A 25,104-nucleotide genomic window follows, 5' to 3' on the forward strand; every position below is an offset into this window, starting at 1 on the left:
GACACCCTTAACTTAACCTGGTAATATATTGGAGGTACCTAAAAAGCCAGATGCTGAGGATAGCTGGAGATGCTAGTCTCAGTCACCCCTCATTTATATCTTTCCCTTCTTTCTGCTGCTTTACACAAATTGCTGGCAGACTATTATCAAGTTAAGTTTGTTGGTTTGTTTTTGTTTTAATTGAAAAAGAAAAGGTAGAGTAAAGGGACTTTAAAAATTAAGGAAACGGTGCTTCTCAAATGTTCTACCCAGTAGACATGGTAAGAAGCAGGAGAGCATGTGTCTCCCTCTGAGGGAGCCAGCGACAAGCATGGCCTGTCTTTGCAGTCTACCCCATAGGGTATTTGTTCTAGTGGAAACATGTTTAATAAATGTGATAGTTCAGAATACATTATGCCTTGATCATCTTTGTTACAGTAGCCAAGGACCACTGGTTACACCTAGCCAAGTTTTGAAGAGTATTGCTATTAAATGTGGTTCTTGGGTAAGAGCAGGTTAAAAATTAGAAATTGAAGTACAACAAAGGCTGTCTTGCTCAAAGTTGTGTGACTTAGTAAGCTGTTTTCTGCCACCCATGGATAGAATATAAATAAGCTTTTTTTTAAAGTAAAGATAAATTACATATTTACTTAAAAAATATATTTTTTCAATTATTGTCAAATATTAATCTCTTCAATCATATGCAGTAAGTTTCTAAAATTGTTGCTTTTATAAATTATATAAATGAACATCTTTGAACATATGTCATTGTCCATCTGTCCTAATAGCATATAGATTCCATAGGGTGTGGATTTGTGTCTCTGATGTATACCAATTACCCATACTTTTTCCCTACTAAGTGGATGAATGAATTTGGAGGCAAGGATGGAATATTATATGTAGCCCTTTCTAATGAGTGTCTTGTATTTTGGGGGAGTAAATTACTAAACAGCTTCCTAGTACCATTTGCTTTGCTTTTCATATTATATGTTACCACAGAATATAGTAATAATTTTTATCACCTGTATGTTTCCTCCTACTAGTGGAATGGATCAGGTATGGATCCGTAACTAGTGGAATGGATCAGGCGTGGATCCGTAAGGGTATGAATCAGGTTTCCTAATTTTTCCCTGTTCAAGTGCTATTTCATTTCACTGTCTTACATCATAGTTCAAAAATCCCAGTACTTTTGAACTGTATGAAATTTATATACTGTGTACAGCAGATTTGGTGTAAAGTTTGGTTTAATTATGAGTTTGGATTGTTCATGCTTTCCTTTCTACTTCTTTCCTTCAAATACCACACCAGTGTTTCTTGCCTTAATTTATTTTAATTTCGCTTCTGTGTTAAGCAGAAAATTTGTGAAAGACAGAAAAACAGAGGAAATTACTTTTAGTTCCACAACCCAAGGGCAGAAGAGTTTCCCACATGACTTGAGCTTGCTTTTCCAGCCAGCTCTATGTTTTTAAAATCAAAGTTCTAATACTGTTACTAGACGATATTCTAGATAACATCAGGGTTTTATAGTAGTGTAATTACTAAATTGTTCTATGTTCAAAAAAACTTTTTCTTTTCCTCCCCTTTTTGATTTTTGACTTTTCTCATGTGAAGCCATCTGTTAGCTAGAAAAGGTGTTAAGATGGTGAAGTTTTGATAACTTATCATGTTTGTCCTCAATACATTTGTGGCCATATACTTGCTTAACAGATTGGTAAATATAGAAGCACATGTCTCTGTTGTGGGAGAAAACAATATTGCATCTCCACCGTGAGCGGAAAAGGAAGTGTGTAATATGCAGGTTTTTTACTTATTTGAAAATTCTAATGGATTGGAGAATATGTGGGAAGCTCAATACTGTTTACAGGTAGGAAGTACTTTAATGATTGATGGCAGCTTTTAAAAAGTCCTCACACTTTCAGGTATATGAAAATAGATTTAGCTACAATAATGAACATTTACCCCAGCTCTTCCTATTTTGCATTGTTATCTTAGGGAAAGCTAGTAAAGTTAAAGTAAAATGAATTTGCTAGCTTAAAATTATACTTACGATGTTTCTACTTTGGATAATGCAAATCTTCTTGAGCCATAGTATTATATGAGCATTACTAGATAATGATTGCACATAGAGTTTTGTGTTTTGTTCGCCAGTCCCAATCTGAGGGAAGAGTATACAGAACAGAACAAGAAGGAGAGGGCATGGGTTAGAGTATAATCAGCTTTATATAGTTAATTTTGCTGGTTACTAAAAAAAAACAAAAGCCAGAATCATAACTTTTTCCCTTTAAATATATATAAAGGATTATTAACCAAAACTACATTTTATATAGTATGCATAAAATTTGAGAAACCTACTCATGCATATGAGATACTGGCAGTCTGTAATATCAAAAAGTTGGATAGCAGTGATTCTTTGTTACAGTGAGGAATTAACTCAGAATTTTATAAAATTAAAAGTGTCAGTAGGGTACTTAAGGATTTAGATTTTTTTGCATTGTTAAATACACCATAAATGTGTTATGAAAAGTATCTTAGATAAGAGTGAGAGTGATCTATATTTGATTGTTCCAACTTATTTCTGGTTTAGTTGTCAACACAGATCATGTCAGTAAACGTCTTGTTTTTAAAATAGGTTACAAATAAAGATGAAAAATTTGTACCTGCCTATCTCACCATTTCGTATTGCAGGAGAGACAGAGCTTAATCTTTAAATTGTAATTGTCTCTGAGTACTTGATAGCTGACTGTTGTCATTTCTGCTGAAAAGTGGTTATTTTGATTGCATGATATAAATTCTACATCATGAATTTTCTTGAGTACTCATATTTAAAGGTGGACCTTCTTTTTGCAGTAGATACGTAATTCTTGAAGTTTTGTTTTGCACGCCAGATTAGTAGTGGAAAATGGATCTTGATAAGTGCAAGATGCATGTGATACCTTGGTACCTTGGTATAACTTGACGGTTTTTAGTATGTAGACCTATGAGTTTTATTAAATAATTAGAATTTAGTTCGATTGAGACCTTCAGCATTATGCATTGTGAACCTACTAAATGCTTTCATGACTTTTCTCGGAAAATTCATTTTCTTATTCTTCTCCTGTTCCAATACGGTAACCATTAGTTTTAATGAGATAAATAGGAATGTGATGGCATATGCATTAAAGAGAGGACTGGGATTGCACACAACAATTATTGGAGATGGTTTATGATATACTGTAGAAGCGATTTAATCTTACTAATGTTCATAAGATTCCCAGCCTTAGGATGGCACCTAGATGGAACAATGCATCATTTTGAGATGCTGTTCAAGCTCAGTAGGCAAACTACTGAGTTGTCTTGCTTGTGTTTTCTATGGGGGCAGGAGTGATGTTGCAATTAGATGTTGTATCTAATTGTTGACTTCATCTAATGGGTATTTCCAAAAAAGAACGTAGGCAGGTGTTTTAATGAACATTTAGTTGTTAATTTAATTTTGAAAGCATTTCAGAGCATCAAGAAATAAAATTTACATTTGAATTTTGAGAGCAGTGGATCTCTTTCTGGTCACATAATAAAACTGTGTTAGATCCCAAAGGGTGCTTGGTGATTGGAGTGTTAGTAGCTCGTATGAAGGGTAGTGGCGTCATGATCCTCATTGAAAAGTTTTATCTCGTTTGTTAACTGTGTCTCACTATAAAATTTTCACCATTTTAAGCCCTTAGGTAGATTCTGGCCACACCTCACTTCGTGTATCTTTGGGAAGTATAACTCTGCTCTTAAATATATATATATATTATATATGCAAAGAAGTGTGTTAAAGAATGTCTTAAACTTCTTGGTTCTTGTAAAATATTCTATATCTAACCTAGTGAGGCAGTTTTATTTTAATCATATGTTATAATGGTATGTTTAATCAGTTTCAAAGGTTCAAAAAAATCTTTCCTGTGGAGGGGGCTGGCCCGGTGTCACAGTGGTTAAGTTTGCAGGCTCTGCTCTGGCAGCCTGGGGTGTGCAGGTTCGAATCCTGGGTGCGGACCTACGCACTGCTCATCAAGCCAAGCTGTGGCGGCATCCCACATACAAAATAGAGGAAGATGGGCATAGATGTTAGCTCAGGGCCAATCTTCCTCAGCAAAAAGAGGAAGATTGGCAACAGATGTTAGCTGAGGGCCAGTCTTCCTCACAAAAAACAAAAAAAAAATCTTTCTTGTGGAAAAAAGATTCAGGAGTAGATTTTTGCGTTTAATTCCATAACTGGAATTCACAGATTAGCCAGTGGTTCAGTGTTTTAAAACCTATGGTCTTCAGCAGTCTTGCGACGTTACTAATAAAACATTGTGTTTTGTTTCTTGATTTTTAAAATTGAATATCCTGTAGGATAAAATCAAAGAGAATTAATAATAAATAATAATTCTCACAATTATTTGCTCATTTTTTTGGTGCTGTTTCAGTTAAAACCACTTTTCAATATTTAAGGGTTAACAAAAATAACAAATATTCAAAGTCACAGATACTCATTGCTTATAAATATGAATTCATAAACAGTGTTATATGGCATTAAATTACTCAACAAAATGAACTGCATGGAATTCTAAGACTTTTATCATCAAAGTTAATAATTTTGTGGAACATCACAAATATAGTAGAGAAATCTTAAGTCAAATTAGGCTCCACGACCTGTACCTGTGATTATGAACAAGTTGCTTATCCTGTTTATAATGGCAATCTTGCTTTAAAAAGAAAATAATATTCCATTGGTCTTTTTTCAAGTGCTGTGCCTCCACCGTCCCTTTCAGAAGACCTCATTTCCTATTTCAGAGGAAATACAGATCATCACATAGAAATAAGTTTCTTCTTCCTTTTACACTTATTTATCTTTATTAACATCACACTTGATTCCTTTATTTAGTTATTTTGGCTTAACCATTTATAACCAAAAAGTAGTAATAATTACTAACATTTATTGAGCACTTACTGCATTCTGGACACTGATCTCTGTTTTCTATATATTAACATATTTAATCCCTTCAACAACTTCTTGAGTAAAGTACAGTTATTGTGCCTTTTTTACAGATGAGGAAACTGAAGTCTATAGAGGCACGTAAGTTCAGGGTTACACAGCAAGTAATACCAAATCATGGATTTGAACTCAGCCACTCTTACTCTAGAGTTTCAACCTCTATGTTGTCTTCTAATTCCAGCCTAAATTGTGCTTTCTTGTCCTTGCTCATGCTGTTCTCTTTGCCCACTCCCAGCCAGTTGCAGTGCTTCTATGCCAGTCTATTTAGCATATTTCTTTTTGAAGGGACCTATACTAGAGGCTAGTTAAGTAGTCTACATCCAGGTTTACATCTCACCTTGGCCTGCCACTTAATTTACTTTGTGACATTGGGCAGGTTGCTTTCTACATCTTTAAAATGGGCCAATGTGTACATTACAGAATTATTTTATAATGGTTAAAGAGAACCATGTCTAAAAAATGTATATCATAGTGCCTGGCACATGATAAACACTCGTGAGGTCTACACTACCTCTTGGGCTGTGAGGATTTTTCTGAGTGCTGCAGATTGTGTGAGACTGGGGGTCTCTAGGTAGTTGTTGTTTTGCAAGGTGTCTCCGGAAGGTACCTGTCATCCTCATCTAATCAGTGTGCCACATGCTCAGAGTGGATGTGTAAAGCCTATTTTGACATGTTATTTTTGTGTAAGAACTATTTTAAAGTCTCTATTTTGTTATTTCTGAGTATAGATGTTTACTAGAGGATTTCTTTTTACACTAATCTTTAGTTGGGTTGAAGTGTAAGTCATAAAGGAGATTTCATGGTACCTAAAAAGCTTACTGTGGAGTGTGTCATACAGCCTATTTAATGTTTCTTTTTCTTATTTTTTCCAGAAAATTTGGTGAGAGGCCTCCACCTAAACGACTCACTAGGTAAGCATTATATTAGTCAGCCTTTCACCCAGACATTTCATAAAAGTGTTAGATCCTGTCATTTTAGAAACTATATTAGGTGCTCTTGAAAATGATTTTAAAAATTTCTGATAGTGGTTATAAAATAAAAAGTAAGACACCCGCTTCCACAGGTACAGTCCTAGAGTTAATGCTAACCCTGCATTGTTAGTATCTTTCAAGAAAATTGTATGCATGTATAAACATGCCTGTCTTTTTCCTTTTTCTTTTTAAACTCTGGCATCATAGTCTACCATTGATTGGTACCTTTTAACCCCACTTAACTGTATATCTTCTACTTCATTCTCTTTAATGTCTCCATAGTTCTCTATTGTCTTCACATTGCTCTTTATTTAATATTTCACACTGATGGCCATTTGGGTTACTTCCACATTATTGCTATTATTAAAACTGTTGTATTCAAAGAATGATGGGGACATGCCAGACAGACACAGAGAGCCAGTTTAAAGGGGCTTCCTTGAGCTAAATCTGGGGCACTTTGATCATCAAAATAAATAAAGATAATAATGGATTAAAACCCATAGAGTAAAATCACAGTTTAGAAGTCTACACTGAGTTAAATAAATTAATCAATAATTGGAAGAGAGGAGATAGCTTACAGAAGCATTTCACCTAATCAATATAGAAGGAATAATGGAACTAGAAAATCACATTTTGGCAACTATTACAGTGATAATTGTTTCAGGCAAAAATCATCATAGATGCTTAAACTATTGGATTGAAACCTGACGAGAAAAAAAATATTTACATAGTCTCTAAGCGTATCCTCACAAAGTATGTGTTAAGTATAAAGCAGAAAATAATAACATGACAGTGAAAAAACCTGGCAGACCCCATCTTAATTAAGTTATTTAAATTAACATCAGTAGGGGGCCGGCCTGGTGGTGCAGCGATTAAGTGCGCGCGCTCCGCTTCAGCCGCCCGGGGTTCACAGATTCAGACCCCGGGCGCGCACCGTCGCACTGCTTGTTAAGCCATGCTGTGGCGGCGTCCCATATAAAGTAGAGGAAGATGGGTATGGATGTTAGCTCAGGGCCAATCTTCCTCAGCAAGACAAAGAGGAGGGTTGGCATCCGATGTTAGCTCAGGGCTGATCTTCCTCATGAAAAATAAATTAATTAATTAATTAACATCACCAGTAGTGGTCGAATAAATATCATGTTCATCCTGAGAGGGACACAATATCACTTTTGTGGTGTTCTTGCCAAACATGCATAAGCTAAATCTAAGTGTAAGGAAACAGCAAACAGACATAAATGAGGGACATTCTGTAAAATAAAGGCATTTACTCTTCAGAACGTTCAAGATCATGAAAACAAAGACTGAAGAATACCAGATTAAAGGAGGTCGAAGAGACATGACAACTAAATTCAACTAAATCCCGGGCCAGGAGAATAGTTTCCTTTTGCTCTAAAGCTGGAGTTGGCAAACATTTTCTGTAACAGGCTAGATAATAAACATGTTAGGCTTTTTGGGCCACGAGGAGTCTGTTATGACTTCTCGGCCATAGACTATACCTAAATGAAGGGTGTGTCTGTGTTTCAGCTCAACTTAATTTAGAAAAACTGGAGGCTATTCTGATTTGGCCTGAGGGCGGTAGTTTCTCAGCACTGCTCCCTCCTCCTCAGTAAGGGACCTTAAGTGGGACAGTTAGCAACATTTAAATAAAATCTGTAGATGTTAGTATTGTATCAGTGATAATTGCATTGCCATTGCGTAAGAGAATCTTTGTGTATAGGAAATAAACACGAGTATTTTGGGTGAAGGGGCTTTATGTCTACAATGTGCTCTTAAATGGCTTAAAAACATTATATACAAATATGGTAAAATGTTAACATTTGGGGAGTCTGGGGGAAGGGGGACTAGGAGTTCTTTGTACTACTTTTGCAACTTTTCTGTAAGTCTGAAGTTACTTCATAATTAAAAATTTTTTAAAGGCATTATGTAAATATTCCAGATCAAGTGGGCTGGGAAAATGTAACTTGTCTCACAGGTCCATGTAAATACATTTTCACTTAGTTGTTTTAATATATCTTGAGGAAATTCTAAGTGGTATTGTGTAATTCGCATGTATAGGCATTTTGAAGTCTAAAATTTATGTTTTTATTTCATTACCAGCAGCAATAGGTTGGAGTGACTCCTAACAATAAAATGTATTTTGATGAATAAATTAGTTACTTTAATGGATACCTTTGTAAAAATAACAGTCACTATGATGATGATAAATATCGTAAGGAAATTTTTCTTTCCTTTCCTTAAATATACAATAATATGGTTAGGTCTCATCTACTTTATCACAATTTTCCATTTACCCTTTAAGCAGTTTTCCTGTTTGGAAGATTTCAGTCGCTTTTAGGACTTCTGCTTCTGGCCAAGATGGAGTAACAGGGACTGGAAATACTCTCCGGCCTGAAACAACTTAAAACCTGGACAAAATATATGAAACAGCGGTTTTCAAGATATTGGATGGCAGGCAAGGAAGGACAGTGATCCTTGAGAGGCAGGAGACAAATGGGGTGAGCCCTATGATTGCCCTAGCTTAGCGCCTGGAGAGAGTTTCCAGGCCATGATGTAGGGAGGGGGAATCTAGGAGGAACCTACTAAGCACCTTGAATGAGGAAATGGAGCTGGGAATCTAGTGAGGCCAAGGCAGCTAGAGTTCCCATGGCAGAGAACTGGGGAGGAATGAGCTGGGCAGCGAGTTCCAGAGATATGCAGAGGGTCCCCTCTAGTCTTCAGCTGAGTATTGATCAGTACATATGTGTAAGCAAGTTTGCTTGTGAGGAAGGTTGGGGGAAAAAATAAAGAATTAGAGGAAGGAATTTCCAAAGCTCATTCAGTACTACAAATTATTCCTGTTCCCAATAGCCAGAGTGGACAAATCTCATAATTCACAGGGCAACTACAGTACTCAGAAGGGTTTTGCTTCAGTAGTAGTACAAAATTAGGCCTAGACTAAATACTGTTCTCATTTCACCTAACAAAACTTAAAAGCAAGATTGAAAGGATCAGATTCTTTCCAAGTAACTGAACTGTGTACCAGAACAAAGCTCAAGAATATTTACAGGAATAGAAAAATATCCAGCACTCTAAAAGGTAAAATTCATTGTGTCTTGTCTTCTGATCAAAATATACCAGTCATACAAAGAAGCAGGAAAATATGATCTATAATTAGGGAAAACTTCAGTCAATTAAAACCAACCCAAAAATGATATGATAGAATTAGACAAAGACATTAAAAGAATTACTATATTTGTCTTCCATATGTTTAAGATGCTAAGATCAAGAGTTTGCAAAATTTTTCTTTCAAGGATCAGACTGAATATTTTAGTTTTTGTGGCCCATAAGCCTCTGTTGTGGCACAAAAGCAGCCATAGACAATGTGTAAACCAGTGGATGTGTCTGTATACTGGAGTACAACTTTATGTCTAAAACAGGCAGTGGATCGGATTTGGCCTACAGGCTGTAGTTGCAGATCCCTGAACTAGAGGAGAGATTGAACAAGTTAAGCAGAGGACGCGGAAGATAAGAAAAAGAAGATCTAAATCAAATGTCTAGAGATGAAAACTATAGTATTTGTGATGAAAAAGTACACTGTAATCTAGAATTAATTACATATATACACTGCTGAAGAAGAGATTAGTGAACTTGAGGACATAGCAACAGAAACTATCCAAAATGAAGCACAGTGAAAAAGTCTGGGGAAAAAAATCAACAATCGTTAGCAGTGGTTTATGTTCAAGTGGACTAATATACATGTAATTAGAGTCATTGAAGGGAAAAGTATGACTAAAAGAATATGTGAAGAAATAATGACTGAAAATTTTCTGAATTTCGTGAAAACTATAAAACCACAGTTCCAAGAATCTCGGTAAACCCCACGTGCAAAAACTACACTAAAGCACGTCATAATCAAATGGCTTGAAGTCAGTGATAAAGAGAAAATGTTAAAAGCAGCGGAGAAAAAAATGGAAAATTATATACAGAGTCATGAACAAAGATAGATAAGGATGACAGGAGGATTTTCATCTGAAACCTTTCTAGGGAGAAGACAGTGGAGCAAGAGCTTTAAAGTACTCAAGGGGGAAAAGTATGGCAACCTTGAATTCTATACCCAGTGAAGGCAAAATATAAAGACCTTCATAAACATAAAGAAACTGAAAAGGAATTAATCACAAACAGGCCTGAGCTACAAGAAATGTTAAAGAAATCCTTCAAGCAGAAGGACAGTCATACCAGATATAAATCTGATTCTGTGCAAATTACTCTCAAGAATGAGAAAGGTGACATCACTACAGATTCTACAGATTTTTTTAAAGGATAAGAGCAAATATAAATGACTTTCTGCCAATAAGAGTGTTTTGCCAATGAATTCTGCAACGTTTGAAGAAATGCACAAATTTCTTGAAACTAGCAAACTACCAAAGTTCTTCAAGAAAAAACAGATAACTGACATAGCCCTATATCTAAAGAAATTGAAGTTGTAATTTTAACCTTCCCACAGAGAAAACAGCAGGCTCAGATCATTTCACTCTTGAGTTCTACCAGACATTTAAGAAATAAATCATGCCAGTTTTATACATACTCTACCAGAAAATTGGAGAGCAGGATATACTTCCCAATTCATTCTGTGAGGACAGCATTGCCCTGTTACTAAAAGCAAAGATATTACAAGAAAATAAAACTATAGACCAATATCCCTTATGAACATAGATGCAAAAAGTCTTAACAAATTTTCAAAATGAATCCAACAATGTATTAAAGGGGTATTATATCATAAGCTAATGAGATTTATTTAAAAAATGGAAACCAATCAGTATAATTCAGTATATTAACAGAACAAAAAAGGAAAATCATGTGGTCATCTCAAGGGATTTAGAAAAAGCTTTTGACGTTCATTATTGATCAAAATTCTCATCAAACTAGGAATAAAGGGGATTTCCTCCATTCTGATAAGGTACCTACAAAAATCTACATTTAACACCATACTTAATTGTGAAAGACTGAATTTTTTTCTTGACATCGGGAACAACACAAGGGTGTCTGCTGTCACCGCTTCCATTTAACATTGTAGTTGACGTTCTAATTAGTACAGTAAGGCCAAAAAAAGAAATGAAAGGCATCCAGATTGGAAAGAAAGAAGTAAAACTATCTTTATTTGCAGAGGTCATGATCATCTATATAGAAAAGTCTATGGAATCTTCAAAAAAAGCTTACTAAAACTAACAAGTGAGTTTAGCAAGGTAGTAAGATATAATACATGATCAACATATAAAACATACAGAATTGTATTTTTTATACTAATAATGAACAATGGGAAAACAATTTAAAAAACAATACCATTTACAGTAGCATCAAAAAATATGTAATTCTTAGGGAAAAATCTGACACAAGATGTGCAAAAACTATACTGAAAACTACACAACATTGCTGAGAGAACTCGAAGCCCTAAATAAATTGTTCTTTGGGCAGAAGACTCAATATTGTTAAGAGGTCAGTTCTTCCCACATTCATCTCTGGATTCAACATAATCTCAATCAAGTACCAATGGGGTTTTTTGTAGCAGTTCACGGGCTGTTTCCAAAATTTATAGGGAAATGCAAATGACCTAGAATAGCCAAAACAACCTTGAAAAAGGGCAGTAAGAACTTAGACTACCTGATTTCAAAACTTAGAAAGCTACAGTAATCAAGGATGGTGTTGGCGTAATGCCAAGTAGATCATTGTAACAGAATAGTGGCCAAATATAGTCCTTGAGATATATGGTTTTTTAATCAAGGTTAAAGGCAATTTAGTTAGATAAAGGGGTTTTAACAAAGGATTCTGGAACAATTGGATATTCATATGCCCCCTCCACTTACATAGATATACACAAAATAACTATGATCCATACCTAGAATCATATACACAAATTAGCTCAAAATAGACCCAAATGTAAAACTTCAAATTATACGGTTTTTAGAAGAAAACATAGGAGAAAATCTTTGTCACCTTGGCTTAGGCAAAGATTTCTTAGATATAACACTAAAAAGCACAATCTATGAAAGAAAGAATTGATAAATTTTAGTTCATCACAGTTAAAAATAAAGTGTTCCTATCCAGATTATGAAAAGAACTCTCAGAAGTCAATAATAAGGACTTTTTTTTTTTTTGAGGAAGATTGGCCCTGAGCTAACATCTGTTGCCAATCTTCCTCTTTTTTGCTTTTTTTCTCCCCAAAGCCCCCAATACATAGTTGTATATCCTAGTTGTAGGTCCTTCTGGTTCTTCTATGTGGGACGCCACCTCAGCATGGCTTGATGAGCGGTGAGTAACTCTGGGCCCAGGAGCCAAACCAGCAAACCCTGGGCCATCTAAATGGAATGCGCGAACCTAAGGCTGCGCCACCCGGGCCAACCCCTATACAACCCATTTTTTAAATGGGAAAATGATTTGAACAGAAACTTCTCTAAATGTTGTGTACATATGGCAAATAACTATTAGAGAATTGCAAATTAAGACCATACTGAGATACCACAATATATCTATTAGGAACAACTGATACTCTCATACACTGGTGGTGGGTATGTAAAATAGTACAACTTTGGAAAATAATTTGACACTTTCTTAAAAAGTTAAACTTACATGAAAACATCTGAATATAAAGACTTGAACACAGATCTTTGTAGTAGTGTTAGTTGTAAAAGCCATGCAGGCATAACCCAAACATTCACCAACAAGTGAGTGGTTAACAAATTGTAGTATATTCTACAATGGATTTCTCTTAGCGATAAAAAGGAATGAACTATTGATACATGCAAAACATAGATGAATCTTATGATAATTATGCTCAGTTTTCTAAAGAAGTCAGGAAAAAGAAGAGTACATAACTGTATGATTCCATTAATATAAAATTTTAGAAAATGCAAACTAATCTATAATGACAGAAAGCACAACAGTGGTTTCCTGGGGATGGAGAGAGGCAGGAGGAGGGATTACAAAGAGGCAGGAGACAAATTTGAGAACGATGATTATCTTATCTGGACTGCTGAGGGCGTATACATATGCTAAAACTTTCCAGATTGTATACTTGAAAATAAATACATTTTATTGTATTTCAATGAAATCTTAATAAAGCTGTAAAAAATTTTAGGACCTTTTATCTTTTAAAAGTACCTTAGAAGGAATTAGTGTATCTTCTAGGGGAGAATTCAAGTAAGCTTTATTTCTTTTTAAATCTCTTTTTAAAGAGGGCAGATTTACAGATTCTTATATTTTATTATCAAAGCTAGTATAAAGCAAATTTAGCAAAACAGTTATAAAACAGAAAATTGGAATGTAAAATCAATTAACAATTCTGTGATAAAAAATTAATTTTAAGCCTAAAATTAAAAATCAGGAAGTTTTCCCTTGTGATAGTATAGCAAATTTAGGTTCCATCTGGCTCTTTTTAACTATATTTTCTCATTTCTCCTTTAAAGAGTTTTCCCTGTTAGGAAAACTTTAGTGTCTTATATTTGATCAAAATATTTTTAAACAAATTTTCTCTCTCTTTTCATTAGGGTAGGGGAGTGGGAAGTTTAATTCAGAGAGGACTTCTTTATCTTTTAAAAAAACAACACTTTTAAACCTACCCTATTCTGTCCTTACACCATCTTCCAAATTAAGCAATATTGAAAAAGCATCTTGTTATTTAGAGGATGATCTTTTGGATGGTGTTCTAAGCACGATTCTACCTACACAGAGTTTTAAGTTTTTTATTAAGCATAGTTAACGCTACTGTTTAGTGTTACTGTAGATTTGCTTTTTTTTTTTTTTTTTTTAATCTTTCAGAAATATAAATGATAGGAATTGAGTGTTAACTCTCAAGGGTATCCCACTCTCTTGAAATAGTCCCCTTAATGTGGCTCACGGGTATAATTGACTGACTGTGGATTCAAAAACAAAACAGAATAGCCAGATCTTATACTAATATGTAGAAACAATTGTTCTTTTATTGTGGAGGCTTCTCATTTTGTCGTTTAGAGCCTGGTGTCATCAATGAAAATATTAGATGCAATGCAATTAAGCATCAGTCTCCAGGAATCCTGAACGGATCACGTTGACTGTCCCCATCCCTTACGGAAGACTAGGTCTGAGCTCTGAAGTTTTGACTGCAGCAGGATTGTAACGGGTGCTTTAAAAAAAAAGTAGATGTTATTCAACCTAATACCCCACTGTACTAAGTGACTTTGCTCTGTTGTCAATAACCAAAAGGTTAGAACTGGGATCCTGAAGGCTCTTGTGTTGTAAGCAAACTTCAAAGGCATGTAGTCTTAACTTGCTTCCCTTCTAGAACACTCCAGACTGATATCCAGTAACTCATGCTTTTGCTTGAATTCGTTAGTGTCAGGGGATTTCCTTCATAATGTTCATTCCTTTAAGGTTTGCTGTAGTTGTTGAAGCCATTTTATGTTGTTTTCTCTGCTAGAAAACTTTTTCTCTATTAGTTGGACTAACACTTTTTTTTTTTTTTTGAAACCCCTGTCCCCTGTTGGTCTCACTGCCACACCTCTCTGTTCTCATTGTACCTGTACATAAACCTTAATTACTGCCCTGGTCAGACAATGGAAAAACAGTTTCTGAAGCTCCTTCTTGGCTTGTTTTAGAGGTTGCTTCAGAGTAAGTAATAATATCCTAAGATGATAGTTGAGAAATAGCCTTCATATATATCTGTTGTTCACTTCAACGTGGGTTGTATTTATTTTATAAATATTTGTGTATTAATTTTGGGATTCCATTGTCTTTGAGTAAGCCCCTGTTTTTTTCTTTTTGAATCCCTTTTCTTTCCAATTCATGGCATGCAATTTTGAGAAGCATTTTACCAGTCTAATAAACTCTTAGAACAATGTATTCTCCTTGTCTATCCTGGGTTATAGGTAAAGTTGCTATTCACTGTGCCTATTTATGATTCATCCCCTTCAATTTGTGACAAGCAAACCATCCATTTTTTATTACTGACTTAGGTCAGATTAATGTCTGTTTTGGCCCTTTTCTAGTAGTCAGAGGCTGCTTTATATTTTATCTCACAGGATACAGTATTCATGTTAACCTAGTCATGGATTCTCCTTTTACTTTATCAAAAGACAACCGTGAGTAACAAACACCATATAAACTAAGTAGATATGAAATGAATTTAGATTTATGGTAAAATAAAACCATAAAGTTAAATCTACATTAATAGTAATGTATGACCTTGCTCTGTATAGTTCTTAGTCAGGTAAATAGTTCATAAGTGGTAAATAATTCATATAAAAGTGGTTGCAACTAGTATTCAGCTTCACTTAGGCCAGTCATATGTTTGCAGGGCATCTTGGGGAAAGAAGAAAAAGAGATGGAGTAGGAAGGGTCTACTTGGTTCCTGGGATTTGCGGAGCCAAGTTTGAATCAACCAGGCCTGCTGATCTAAGAACCAAGGTGATGACCTCCCTTTGAATGTCAGTACCGCCTATTGTTACATGTTCTCAAAATCCTCATCAAGTCTCAAATTTTTCTACACACAATATAAAGCCTTAAGTATTAAAGTGGTTTATTTCCAAAATAAACTTTTAAGATAATAGAACACAGAAGATATGATGACCCAATCTTTACAATGTAATGGTCTCTGTCTATTTGGGAGGGAGAATAAAAACCATGAAGACTAACTCGAAAAGATTATCTCATAGCCTTGTGACAGACTTTGAAGCGGGTTTTTTTGTGTGTGTGTGTGTGAGGAAGATTAGCCCTGAGCTAACATCTGTTGCCAATCTTCCTCTTTTTGCTGAGGAAGAGTGGCCCTGGGCTAACATCCATGCCAATCTTCCTCTACTATATATGGGACGCCGCCACAGCATGGCTTGTTAAGCAGTGCATAGGTCGCCGCACCTGGGATCCGAATCTGCGAATCTGGGCAGCCAAAGCGGAGCTCACGAACTTAACCACTACACCACCGGGCCGGCCCCCTGAAGCAGTTTTAACTGTACATCTACTTTCATAGAATTTCACAGAATTATGGGACATTATTTTTACTTTCATTATAAAGAGGGAATGAAGTGAGATTTGCCGGCATTCCTCGAGGAACATAACCTGTCCTCTTGTTGGGCCTTGGTTACCAGTAGATACAGAAACCTAGTGTAGCAGCCTTAACTGCTTCGTTAGTATCACGAGAGCCTTTGTTGGCACTATCCCTAGATTATCATTTTCAAAACTGGCACTTGGGGAAACAATCTCCTTGGGGGAAAAACACAGACATCTTGGTCTGGTCTAATAGTTGGGAAAATGCTGCGTTACAGATATCCCCCTCTTGAAGATTTGTTTTGATTCTGAGGAGTCCTGTAATGAAAGAATTGGTTTCACTTTATCTAGTTTCTCTAAAACTTCAAGTGGGGCATTCTCCATTGCAAATCATGACTATTGTGGAACTCACTTTGAGAAGTGTTTTCTGAGATAGTGGAAAAGACTTAACTGCCAGAATCTGACAGAAATAGGGCAGCTCCATGAGTTTGTTTTTTTGGTGTGTTTTTTTGGGGGGAGGGGTTGGGGGGTGGTGATCTAAGTCTGGATGCCTTTTGGCAGCATTCTGAAGTAGAAGTAAGAAGAGTTCAGCTGAGCCTTCTGACCTCTCAGCAGTCCCCCAGTCCAATTTCAAGAAAGAGTTTTTAAAAAAAACTTTATTAAATGTCAACCATGTGATATATACTTAATTGATTAAAAACTTTAGAAAGTCATTATTCATTCTGTTTTGCAAATTTTTTCATTTTTTATTGCCTATACGGGGGTTAGCAAATGTTTTTTGTAAAGAGCCAAGTAGTACATATTTTAGGCTTCAAGGTCCACATGCTGTTGCATAGTCTTCTTTTCTTTTTTACAACCTTTTAAAAATATAAAAGGCATTCTTAGATCCTAGGGAGTACAAAAACAGGCTATTGGCGTGGTTTGCTGACCCTTGCCCTATAGTAGTGTTTGTCACAGTATCTTCTGCAGCTCTCTAAAATGTTTGCACGTGGGCCGGCCCCGTGGCTTAGCGGTTAAGTGTGCGTGCTCCGCTGCTGGCAGCCGGGGTTCGGATCCCGGGCGCGCACCAACACGCCGCTTCACTGGCCATGCTGAGGCCATGTCCCACATACAGCAACTAGAAGGATGTGCAACTATGACATACAACTATCTACTGGGGCTTTGGGGGAAAAATAAAATAAATAAATAAAATTTTAAATGAATAAAATGTTTGCACGTGTGGTGTGTGTCTGTGGAATTACTTTGGAAACATTTGATACAACAAAAATAGATTTATTTACTGGAAAACAGTTCATGTTGAAACTTTTATTTGGTTTTACAAGTGACAAAAATCCAATTTGAGAAGTAGAGGGACTGAGCCTTTGGTAAGGATGACTGTCTGGACTGCCCATCTTTGTGAGCCACGTTCTGTCATAGCTATGGTTAGCTCCCAACTCAAATGCCTGCACATCTCCCCCTCCTAGCACACACACACGCGAGCACACCCGTCTGGTTTAAATGACTTATTCACCCCTTGGCCCAGTCGTGGAGGTACATATCAGTGTGGTGAGGAAGTAAGGGATCGATTTTCACAAGAATAGAGGTTAGAACCATAAGGGCATTCTTTTTTGTGCATTTTGTTTGTTTGCAGTATAAAAAACCTTGAAATTTATAAAGGAAAACAGCCCAAAAATTCAACAAAGATAATGATAGTTTAAACATGTCAGGCTAGAATGGCGTTTGCCGTGATTTCATGTTAGTAAAAATATTGATAAAAATAAAATTTTCCGCTTTTCTAATGGTTTAAGCTTCCGTGTTTTGAGTAAGCAAACTCTCAAAAGTAATTGCTCCATGGTGTTTTCATTCAGAATGAATATTTTATATTATAAGGAATCATTAAATGAAATTAGCAGGTAATATACTTCAAAATTTGTTAAAATAGGGACTATTCCAACAAATTATATTTTAACTTTGTTGTTATTGTTTTTAACAATTCAGTAATACACAGTAGTAATTATGGTAAGATTCTTACAGCACCTATGTTATGTATTCCAATGATAAAATTTCCCTCATTCTTTCTTAAAGTTGGAATATTTTTGGTTTTCTGCAGTTCAGTGGTTTTCAACCCAGGTGACCTCCCTCTCCACAGAAAGAAACTATCAAACTTTAATTGCCAGAGAACCTAATTTTAAAGTGTTTGATATTCTATTAAGAAAGCAGCGTTTTTTTATTTGTTGAAAGAAGCTATTTGGCAAATTACTATTATAAGACAACTATTAATAATGATTACCTTAAGGTTCTGGCTGGTTTTTCAGGAGTTTGTATTATAAATATGAAGGGAAAAGACAAGGAAAACTGGAATTATCATCTTGCCTTCCTCATGAACACCTTGAGATCTGAAATCTTTTGTCATGATCATTATTGTAAACAGTTATTTCCAATACAGTCAACTAGGACGATAACCAGTGCTGGGATGTAATAGGCTTTCAATAAATCTTTAATGGAAAGAAGGATAAATGTGCAGCTTGCCTGCTGTGCTTGCAAAACACATGCCTTGACAGTGGAGTGAGATGCCTGATCATTTACCTCTAGATTCTTTTCACGTTTGCTCTCGAACTTCAGTGGATGTCCCCCAAGAAAACAATAATAATAGGTAGAGTTTACTGACACTTCGGTTTGTCAGTTTGTGGATCTAACTTAATTTAGAATTTTTTTCACAATATGAGGTATTGCTTTCTTTTTTTACAGGTGAGAAAACTCAGACTTAGTAAGTGACAAGAGTTAAGATCCAGACCCCTGCCTGTTTCACACCAAAGCTGAGCTCATAACCATTGCAAAATATCTGATAGTGTAATTTTGTCCTTGAGAGCCAGACTGCCTAAGTTTGAATCCTGGGTCTTCAGTATCAACTTGGGAAAGTTATTTACACTCGCTCCCATTTCTAAAATGTGCCTAGTAATATGTCTTAAAAACTTTGAAATCTGACAAACATATCGAGTAATTACTAAATGATATAAAGACTATAAATGCAAATAGAATTTAGTGTGGGGAAATATACTTGAAATTGCTGCTTAAAATTTTTCTTTTCAAGCAACTTTTCAAGTTTTATGCCAGGAACTGGACTTCTGTGCCAGTTTTGTCAAGATATGGCCTTCTCTTGGCTTTGCTTTTGTTTCTTATCCACCGTGAACTCTACTGTCAGTCACTGACTTAGCAACACCTCAAATCCCTTATCGTTATTCTCTCCAGGCTGCATCTTTTGTCCAGTACCCAGCAGGTTTGAGAATATGCTGTCTCTATTCCCACCCTTAGTGGAGATTGGCACCGTCATTTATGGATTCCAACATTAGCTAGTTCTTTGATACTGATCTTCAATATTCTGAAATACTTCAGATACAGTATTTCACTTGTCCATAGTGGGCTTCTTTCTCCATTCCCTAGAAGGCATTTCCAAATACTTAAGCTCTCTTCTTATCCATTAGACATCACAATGGCCTCTCACTTCACAAATAACTTGTAAGGCTTTCCATTAGCTGGCATCTGTTAGACTTCTTGCTGAAATTAAAGTGACCTTGACCTCTGCAGCATCTCACCTTTTGATTGTTCCCCTCCTTTTTTTCTGTTTTTTGTGAGGAAGATCCGCCCTTAGCTAGCATTTGCCAGTCCTCCTCTTTTTGCTGAAGAAGACCGGCCCTGGGCTAACATCCATGCCCATCTTGCTCTACTTTATATGGGACACCACCACAGCATGGCTTGACAAGCGGTGCCTCCGTGCACGCCCGGGATCCGAACGGGCGAACCCTGGGCCACTGCAGCGGAGCGAGCGCACTTAACCACTTGCGCCACGGAGCCGGTCCCGATTGTTCTGTTCCCCTTTTGAGGTTGTCTCCTTCCATGGCATCTAATAAACAGTCTCAGTTCTACCCCTTACCAGTTCTTCTCCATTTCTTTTTATACATTTTCTTCTTGCCTCGCCTGTCACTGTGTTTTCTTCCTGGGAGGTTTTATTCACTTCTGTGTATTCATTTGCAAACTACATACCAGTGAACCCCACTTTTGCAGCCCAGACTCCTTTCTGGAACTTTAGATGGGTATTTCCAACAACCTATTGAATACTTCCAGCTTGGAGGTCCAGGGCACTTCAGAGTTGACGTTTCTCAAATAGAACCTATTAATATATACCCACTTCTCCCAAAACAAAAGATGTAGAATTAACTGAGTCTCCCATCTTTCCCCCTACTATCTTCTATTGTTTCTTAGTGTGTCAGACCTTTTTTAAGTTTGTCTTGTCTCTATGCTTTCTACTCCTTTCTCTGTTCTACCCCTAGAATTAACTAATTAAAAAGGAAAACTAATTGCCTTTTATGTAGATTCACAATCCAGGTCTCACAGCATGGTATTTCTCTGTAATGGGATCAAGATAAAATTAAATGATGATCTTTTCCTAGTTCTCAAGAAGATGGAATTTTTTTTTAACATATTAAGTTTTTCTCCAAGTCTCTTAAAAATTTTATTACCTGCTACCACTTTTATCATCATCTATCATACGGTGATATTTGAATTAGCTTAAGCTTTCATACTTAGTATTTAAGTTTACAGATGTCAGATTTTCAAGGGATTTGGCAGGCCTTTCACAATTTAACTCGACCCACCTTGTCCGCTTTATTCACTGCCATGGCTCACTTTAGAGTCTTAGAGAATTTGTTTTACTTCCTGACTGCCACTTATTAATTGCAAGACATTGGACAAGACATTCAAAATGGTGTTAACAATACTTACCTTTTGGGATTATGAGGATTAAGTGAAATACTGCATTTGAAGTGCTTAGTTTAGGGCCTGGCACATAGTAAATACTCAGGAAATATTAGCTGCTGCTGCTTTGTTCTTGTGGCTGCCTTATTCCTCAGCTTGAATCTCTCAGTGTACCCAGATGTACAGGGTCATTCGTGTCTTTGTCCATGTTAACTCCCAGACCCTGGAATGCCTTATTCTTTCCTCCTCCAGCTTCCTGTGGGAAGAGGTCTGCTCCTCTTTTTTCAGGATTTAGCTGTTCTGAGAAATTTTTCCCAGCATGTGGTCATTTATCACCCCTCCCTTCCTTTACATAGGCATTCTCTTATTGGTGCTTTTTGTTCATACTGCTATTTGGATCATGTATTTCATTATAATTTATTTTCCAAATTATTGTCTTCACTGGACTGACGCTTCTTTTAGGTGGTAGGGATTAATTCTCTATTTATTGGGTCCCAATGTTACCTGCCCTGCCTTGCAGCTAACAGATTTTCAGTCAGTAAACGTAAATGCTGTCACCTAGATTATCTCACTTAATCTCCACAACCTTTCTGTGTTAGGTCAACATTATTATCTTTTGTTATCAAATATAGAGACCAAAGCTGGATGAGGTTAAATGATTTGCCCCAGGCCACTTAGTTTCTGAGTGCTGCAAGTCTAGAATTCCCGACATTTAATAACTTACTACCATTGTATAGCTATCCTCTTATACATTTGTCTTTTATTTATAATATAAATAAAAGCCTTTAATTTATTAAAAGTATGTCTTGATGATTGTCTTTGAAGCACCTTTGCTTTAATTTTGTAATGTGTAAAACATCTCAGGAATTGGAATTCTACTGATTCAGAATTGTGAAAGTTGGGTCTGTATAGACCTTGTGTTCTTTGTACTCTATAGTATTGCTAAGCAAAATAATTGGGTGAATAAATATATTTAAGACATTGAACTTTTTATACAGCATTTGTATAATAAATAGGTAGTTGATGTAGTTTGTACTTGAAAAAATTATTTGTATTTTTTCCTAAAATATAGTTCAATTTTTCACTAATTTAAATTAGCCTTTATTAAATTTTGTTATGTATTTAGGAACATCCTTCAGGGTACTTTTTTTTTTTTTAATTTTTTGTTTATTGCAGTAACATTGGTTTATAACATTGTAAAAATTTCAGGTGTACATCATTATACTTCTGTTTCTGCATAGATTACATCATGGTCACCACCAAAATACTAATTACAACCCATCACCACACACATGTACCGAATTATTCCTTTCACCCTCCTCCCTCCCCGCTTCCCCTCTGGTAACCACCAATCCAATCTCTGTCTCTATGTGTTTGTTTATTGTTGTTATTATCTACTACTTAATGAAGGAAGTCATACGGTATTTGACCTTCTCCCTCTGACTTATTTCACTTTGCATTATACCCTCAATGTCCATCCATGTTGTCACAAATGGCTGGATTTCATCGTTTCTTATGGCTGAGTTGTATTCCATTGTGTATATATACCACATCTTCTTTATCCATTCGTCCCTTGATGGGCACTTAGGTTGCTTCCAAGCCTTGGCTATTGTGAATAACGCTGCAGTGAACACAGGGGTGCATGTACCTTTACGCATTGGTGTTTTCAAGTTCTTTGGATAAATACCCAGCAGTGGAATAGCTGGATCATATGGTAGTTCTATCCTTGATTTTTTGAGGCATCTCCATACTGTTTTCCATAGTGGCTGCACCAGTTTGCACTCCCACCAGCAGTGTATGAGAGTTCCCTTCTCTCCACATCCTCTCCAACACATGTTGTTTCCTGTCTTGTTAATTATAGCCATTCTGACGGGCGTGAGGTGATATCTCATTGTAGTTTTGATTTGCATTTCCCTGATAGTTAATGATTTTGAACATCTTTTCATGTGTCTGTTGGCCATCTGTATATCTTCTTTGGAGGAATGTCTGTTCAGGTCTTTTGCCCATTTTTTAATTGGGTTGGTAGTTTTTTTGTTGTTGAGATGCATGAGTTCTTTATATATTTTGGAGATTAAGCCCTTATCAGATGTATGGTTTGCAAATATCTTCTCCCAATTGTTAGGTTGTCTTTTCGTTTTGTTGATGGTTTCCTTTGCTGTGTAGAAGCTTTTTAGTTTGATGTAGTCCCATTTGTTTATTTTTTCTATTGTTTCTCTTGCCCGGTCAGACGTGGTGCTTGAAAATATGTTGCTAAGACCCATGTCGAAGAGCGTACTGCCTATGTTTTCTTCTAGAAGTTTCATAGTTTCAGGTCTTACATTCAAGTCTTTAATCCATTTTGAGTTAATTTTTGTGTATGGTGTAAGGTAAGGGTCTACTTTCATTTTTTTTCATGTGGCTATCCAGTTTGTCCAACACCATTTGTTGAAGAGACTTTCTTTTCTCCATTGTATGTTCTTGGCTCCTTTGTCAAAGGTTAGCTGTCCATAGATGTGTGGGTTTATTTCTGGGCTTTCGATTCTATTCCATTGATGTGTGTGTCTGTTTTTGTGCCAGTACCATGCTGTTTTGGTTACTATAGCTTTGTAGTATATTTTGAAATCAGGGAGTGTGATACCTCTAGCTTTGTTCTTTTTTCTCAGGATTCCTTTAGCTATTCGGGGTCTTTTGTTGTTCCGTATAAATTTTAGGATTCCTTGTTCTATTTCTGAGAAAAATGTTGTTGGAAATTTGATAGGGATTGCATTGAATCTATAGATGGCTTTAGGAAGTATGGACATCTTAACTATGTTAATTCCTGCAATCCAAGAGCACAGAATATCTTTCCATGTCTTTGTGTCTTCTTCAATTTCTTTCAGCAATGTTTTATAGTTTTCCGTGTACAGCTCTTTCACCTCTTTGGTTAAGTTTATTCCTAGGTATTTTATTCTTTTTGTTGCAATTGTAAATGGGATGGTATTCTTTTTTTTTTTATTTTTTTTTTAATTTTTTCCCCCCAAAGCCCCAGTGGATAGTTGTGTGTCGTAGCTGCACATCCTTCTAGTTGCTGTATGTGGGACTCGGCCTCAGGATGAACGGAGAAGTGGTGCCTCGATGCGCACCTGGGATCCGAACCCGGGCCACCAGCATTGCAGCGCGCGCACTTAACCACCAAACCACAGGGCCGGCCCTGGGATGGTATTCTTAATTTCTCTTTCTGCTACTTCGTTGTTAGTGTATAGAAATGCAACTGATTTTTGTATGTTGATTTTGTATCCTGCAACTTTACCATATTCGTTTATTACTTCTAAAAGTTTTTTGGTGGATTCTTTAGGGTTTTCTGTATATAAAATCATGTCATCTGCAAATAGTGACATTTTCATTTCTTCCTTTCCAATTTGGATCCCTTTTATTTCTTTCTCTTGCCTGATTGCTCTGGCTAGGACTTCCAGGACTATGTTAAATAGGAGTGGTGACAGTGGGCATCCTTGTCTGCTTCCTGTTTTTAGAGGGATAGCTTTCAGTTTTTCACCATTGAGGATGATATTAGCTGTGGGTTTCTCATATATGGCCTTTATTATGTTGGGGTACTTTCCTTCTATACCCATTTTATTCAGAGTTTTTATCATAAATGGATGCTGTATCTTGTCAAATGCTTTCTCTGCATCTATTGAGATGATCACGTGATTTTTATTCTTCATTTTATTAATGTGGTGTATTACGTTGATTGATTTGCGAATGTTAAACCATCCCTGCATACCTGGAATAAATCCCACTTGATCATGGTGTATAATCTTTTTAACGTATTGTTGTATGCGATTTGCTAGTATTTTGTTGAGGATTTTTGCATCAATGTTCATCAGTGGTATTGGCCTATAATTTTCTTTTTTTGTGTTGTCCTCGTCTGGTTTTGGTATCAGGCTTCGTAGAATGAGTTAGGGAGCTTCCCCCCCTCCTCAATTTTTTGGAAGAGTTTGAGAAGGATAGGTGTTAAGTCTTCTTTGAATGTTTGGTGGAATTCACCAGGGAAGCCATCTGGTCTTGGACTTTTATTTTGGGGGAGGTTTTTGATTATTGTTTCGATCTCCTTACTGGTGATTGGTCTATTCAAATTCTCTACTTCTTCTTGATCCAGTTTTGGAAGGGTGTATGATTCTAAGAATTTATCCGTTTCTTCCAGATTGTCGAGTTGGTTGGCATATAGCTTTTCATAGTATTCTCTTATAATCTTTTGTGTTTCTGAGGTGTCTGTTGTAATTTCTCCTCTTTCATTTCTGATTTTACTTATTTGTGCTTTCTCTCTTTTTTTCTTGGTGAGTCTAGGTAAAGGTTTGTCAATTTTGTTTATCTTTTCAAAGAACCAGCTCTTGGTTTTATTAATTTTTTCTATTGTGTTTTTGGTCTCTATTTCATTTATTTCTGCTCTGATTTTTATTATTTCCATTCTTCTTCTGATTT

The 25,104-nt window shown here is 36.1% G+C and overlaps 1 protein-coding gene across 4 annotated transcripts in view; it reads left to right on the plus strand.

Annotated features, from left to right (window-relative positions):
* The window catches only part of RBPJ (recombination signal binding protein for immunoglobulin kappa J region), a 111,413-nt gene that overhangs the window by 55,756 nt on the left and 30,553 nt on the right, over positions 1-25,104 (plus strand). For all 4 annotated transcript variants that reach the window (XM_014786639.2, XM_087434152.1, XM_004418959.3 and 1 more), the window contains one exon: positions 5,848-5,886. In XM_014786639.2, coding sequence (XP_014642125.1) covers positions 5,848-5,886 — 39 coding nt within the window. The remainder of the gene's footprint in view (positions 1-5,847; positions 5,887-25,104) is intronic.

Source organism: Ceratotherium simum, chromosome 8 (genome assembly GCF_057802395.1).
Source record: "Ceratotherium simum simum isolate JZ-2026a chromosome 8, ASM5780239v1, whole genome shotgun sequence".
In the NCBI taxonomy this organism is placed as follows: domain Eukaryota; kingdom Metazoa; phylum Chordata; class Mammalia; order Perissodactyla; family Rhinocerotidae; genus Ceratotherium; species Ceratotherium simum.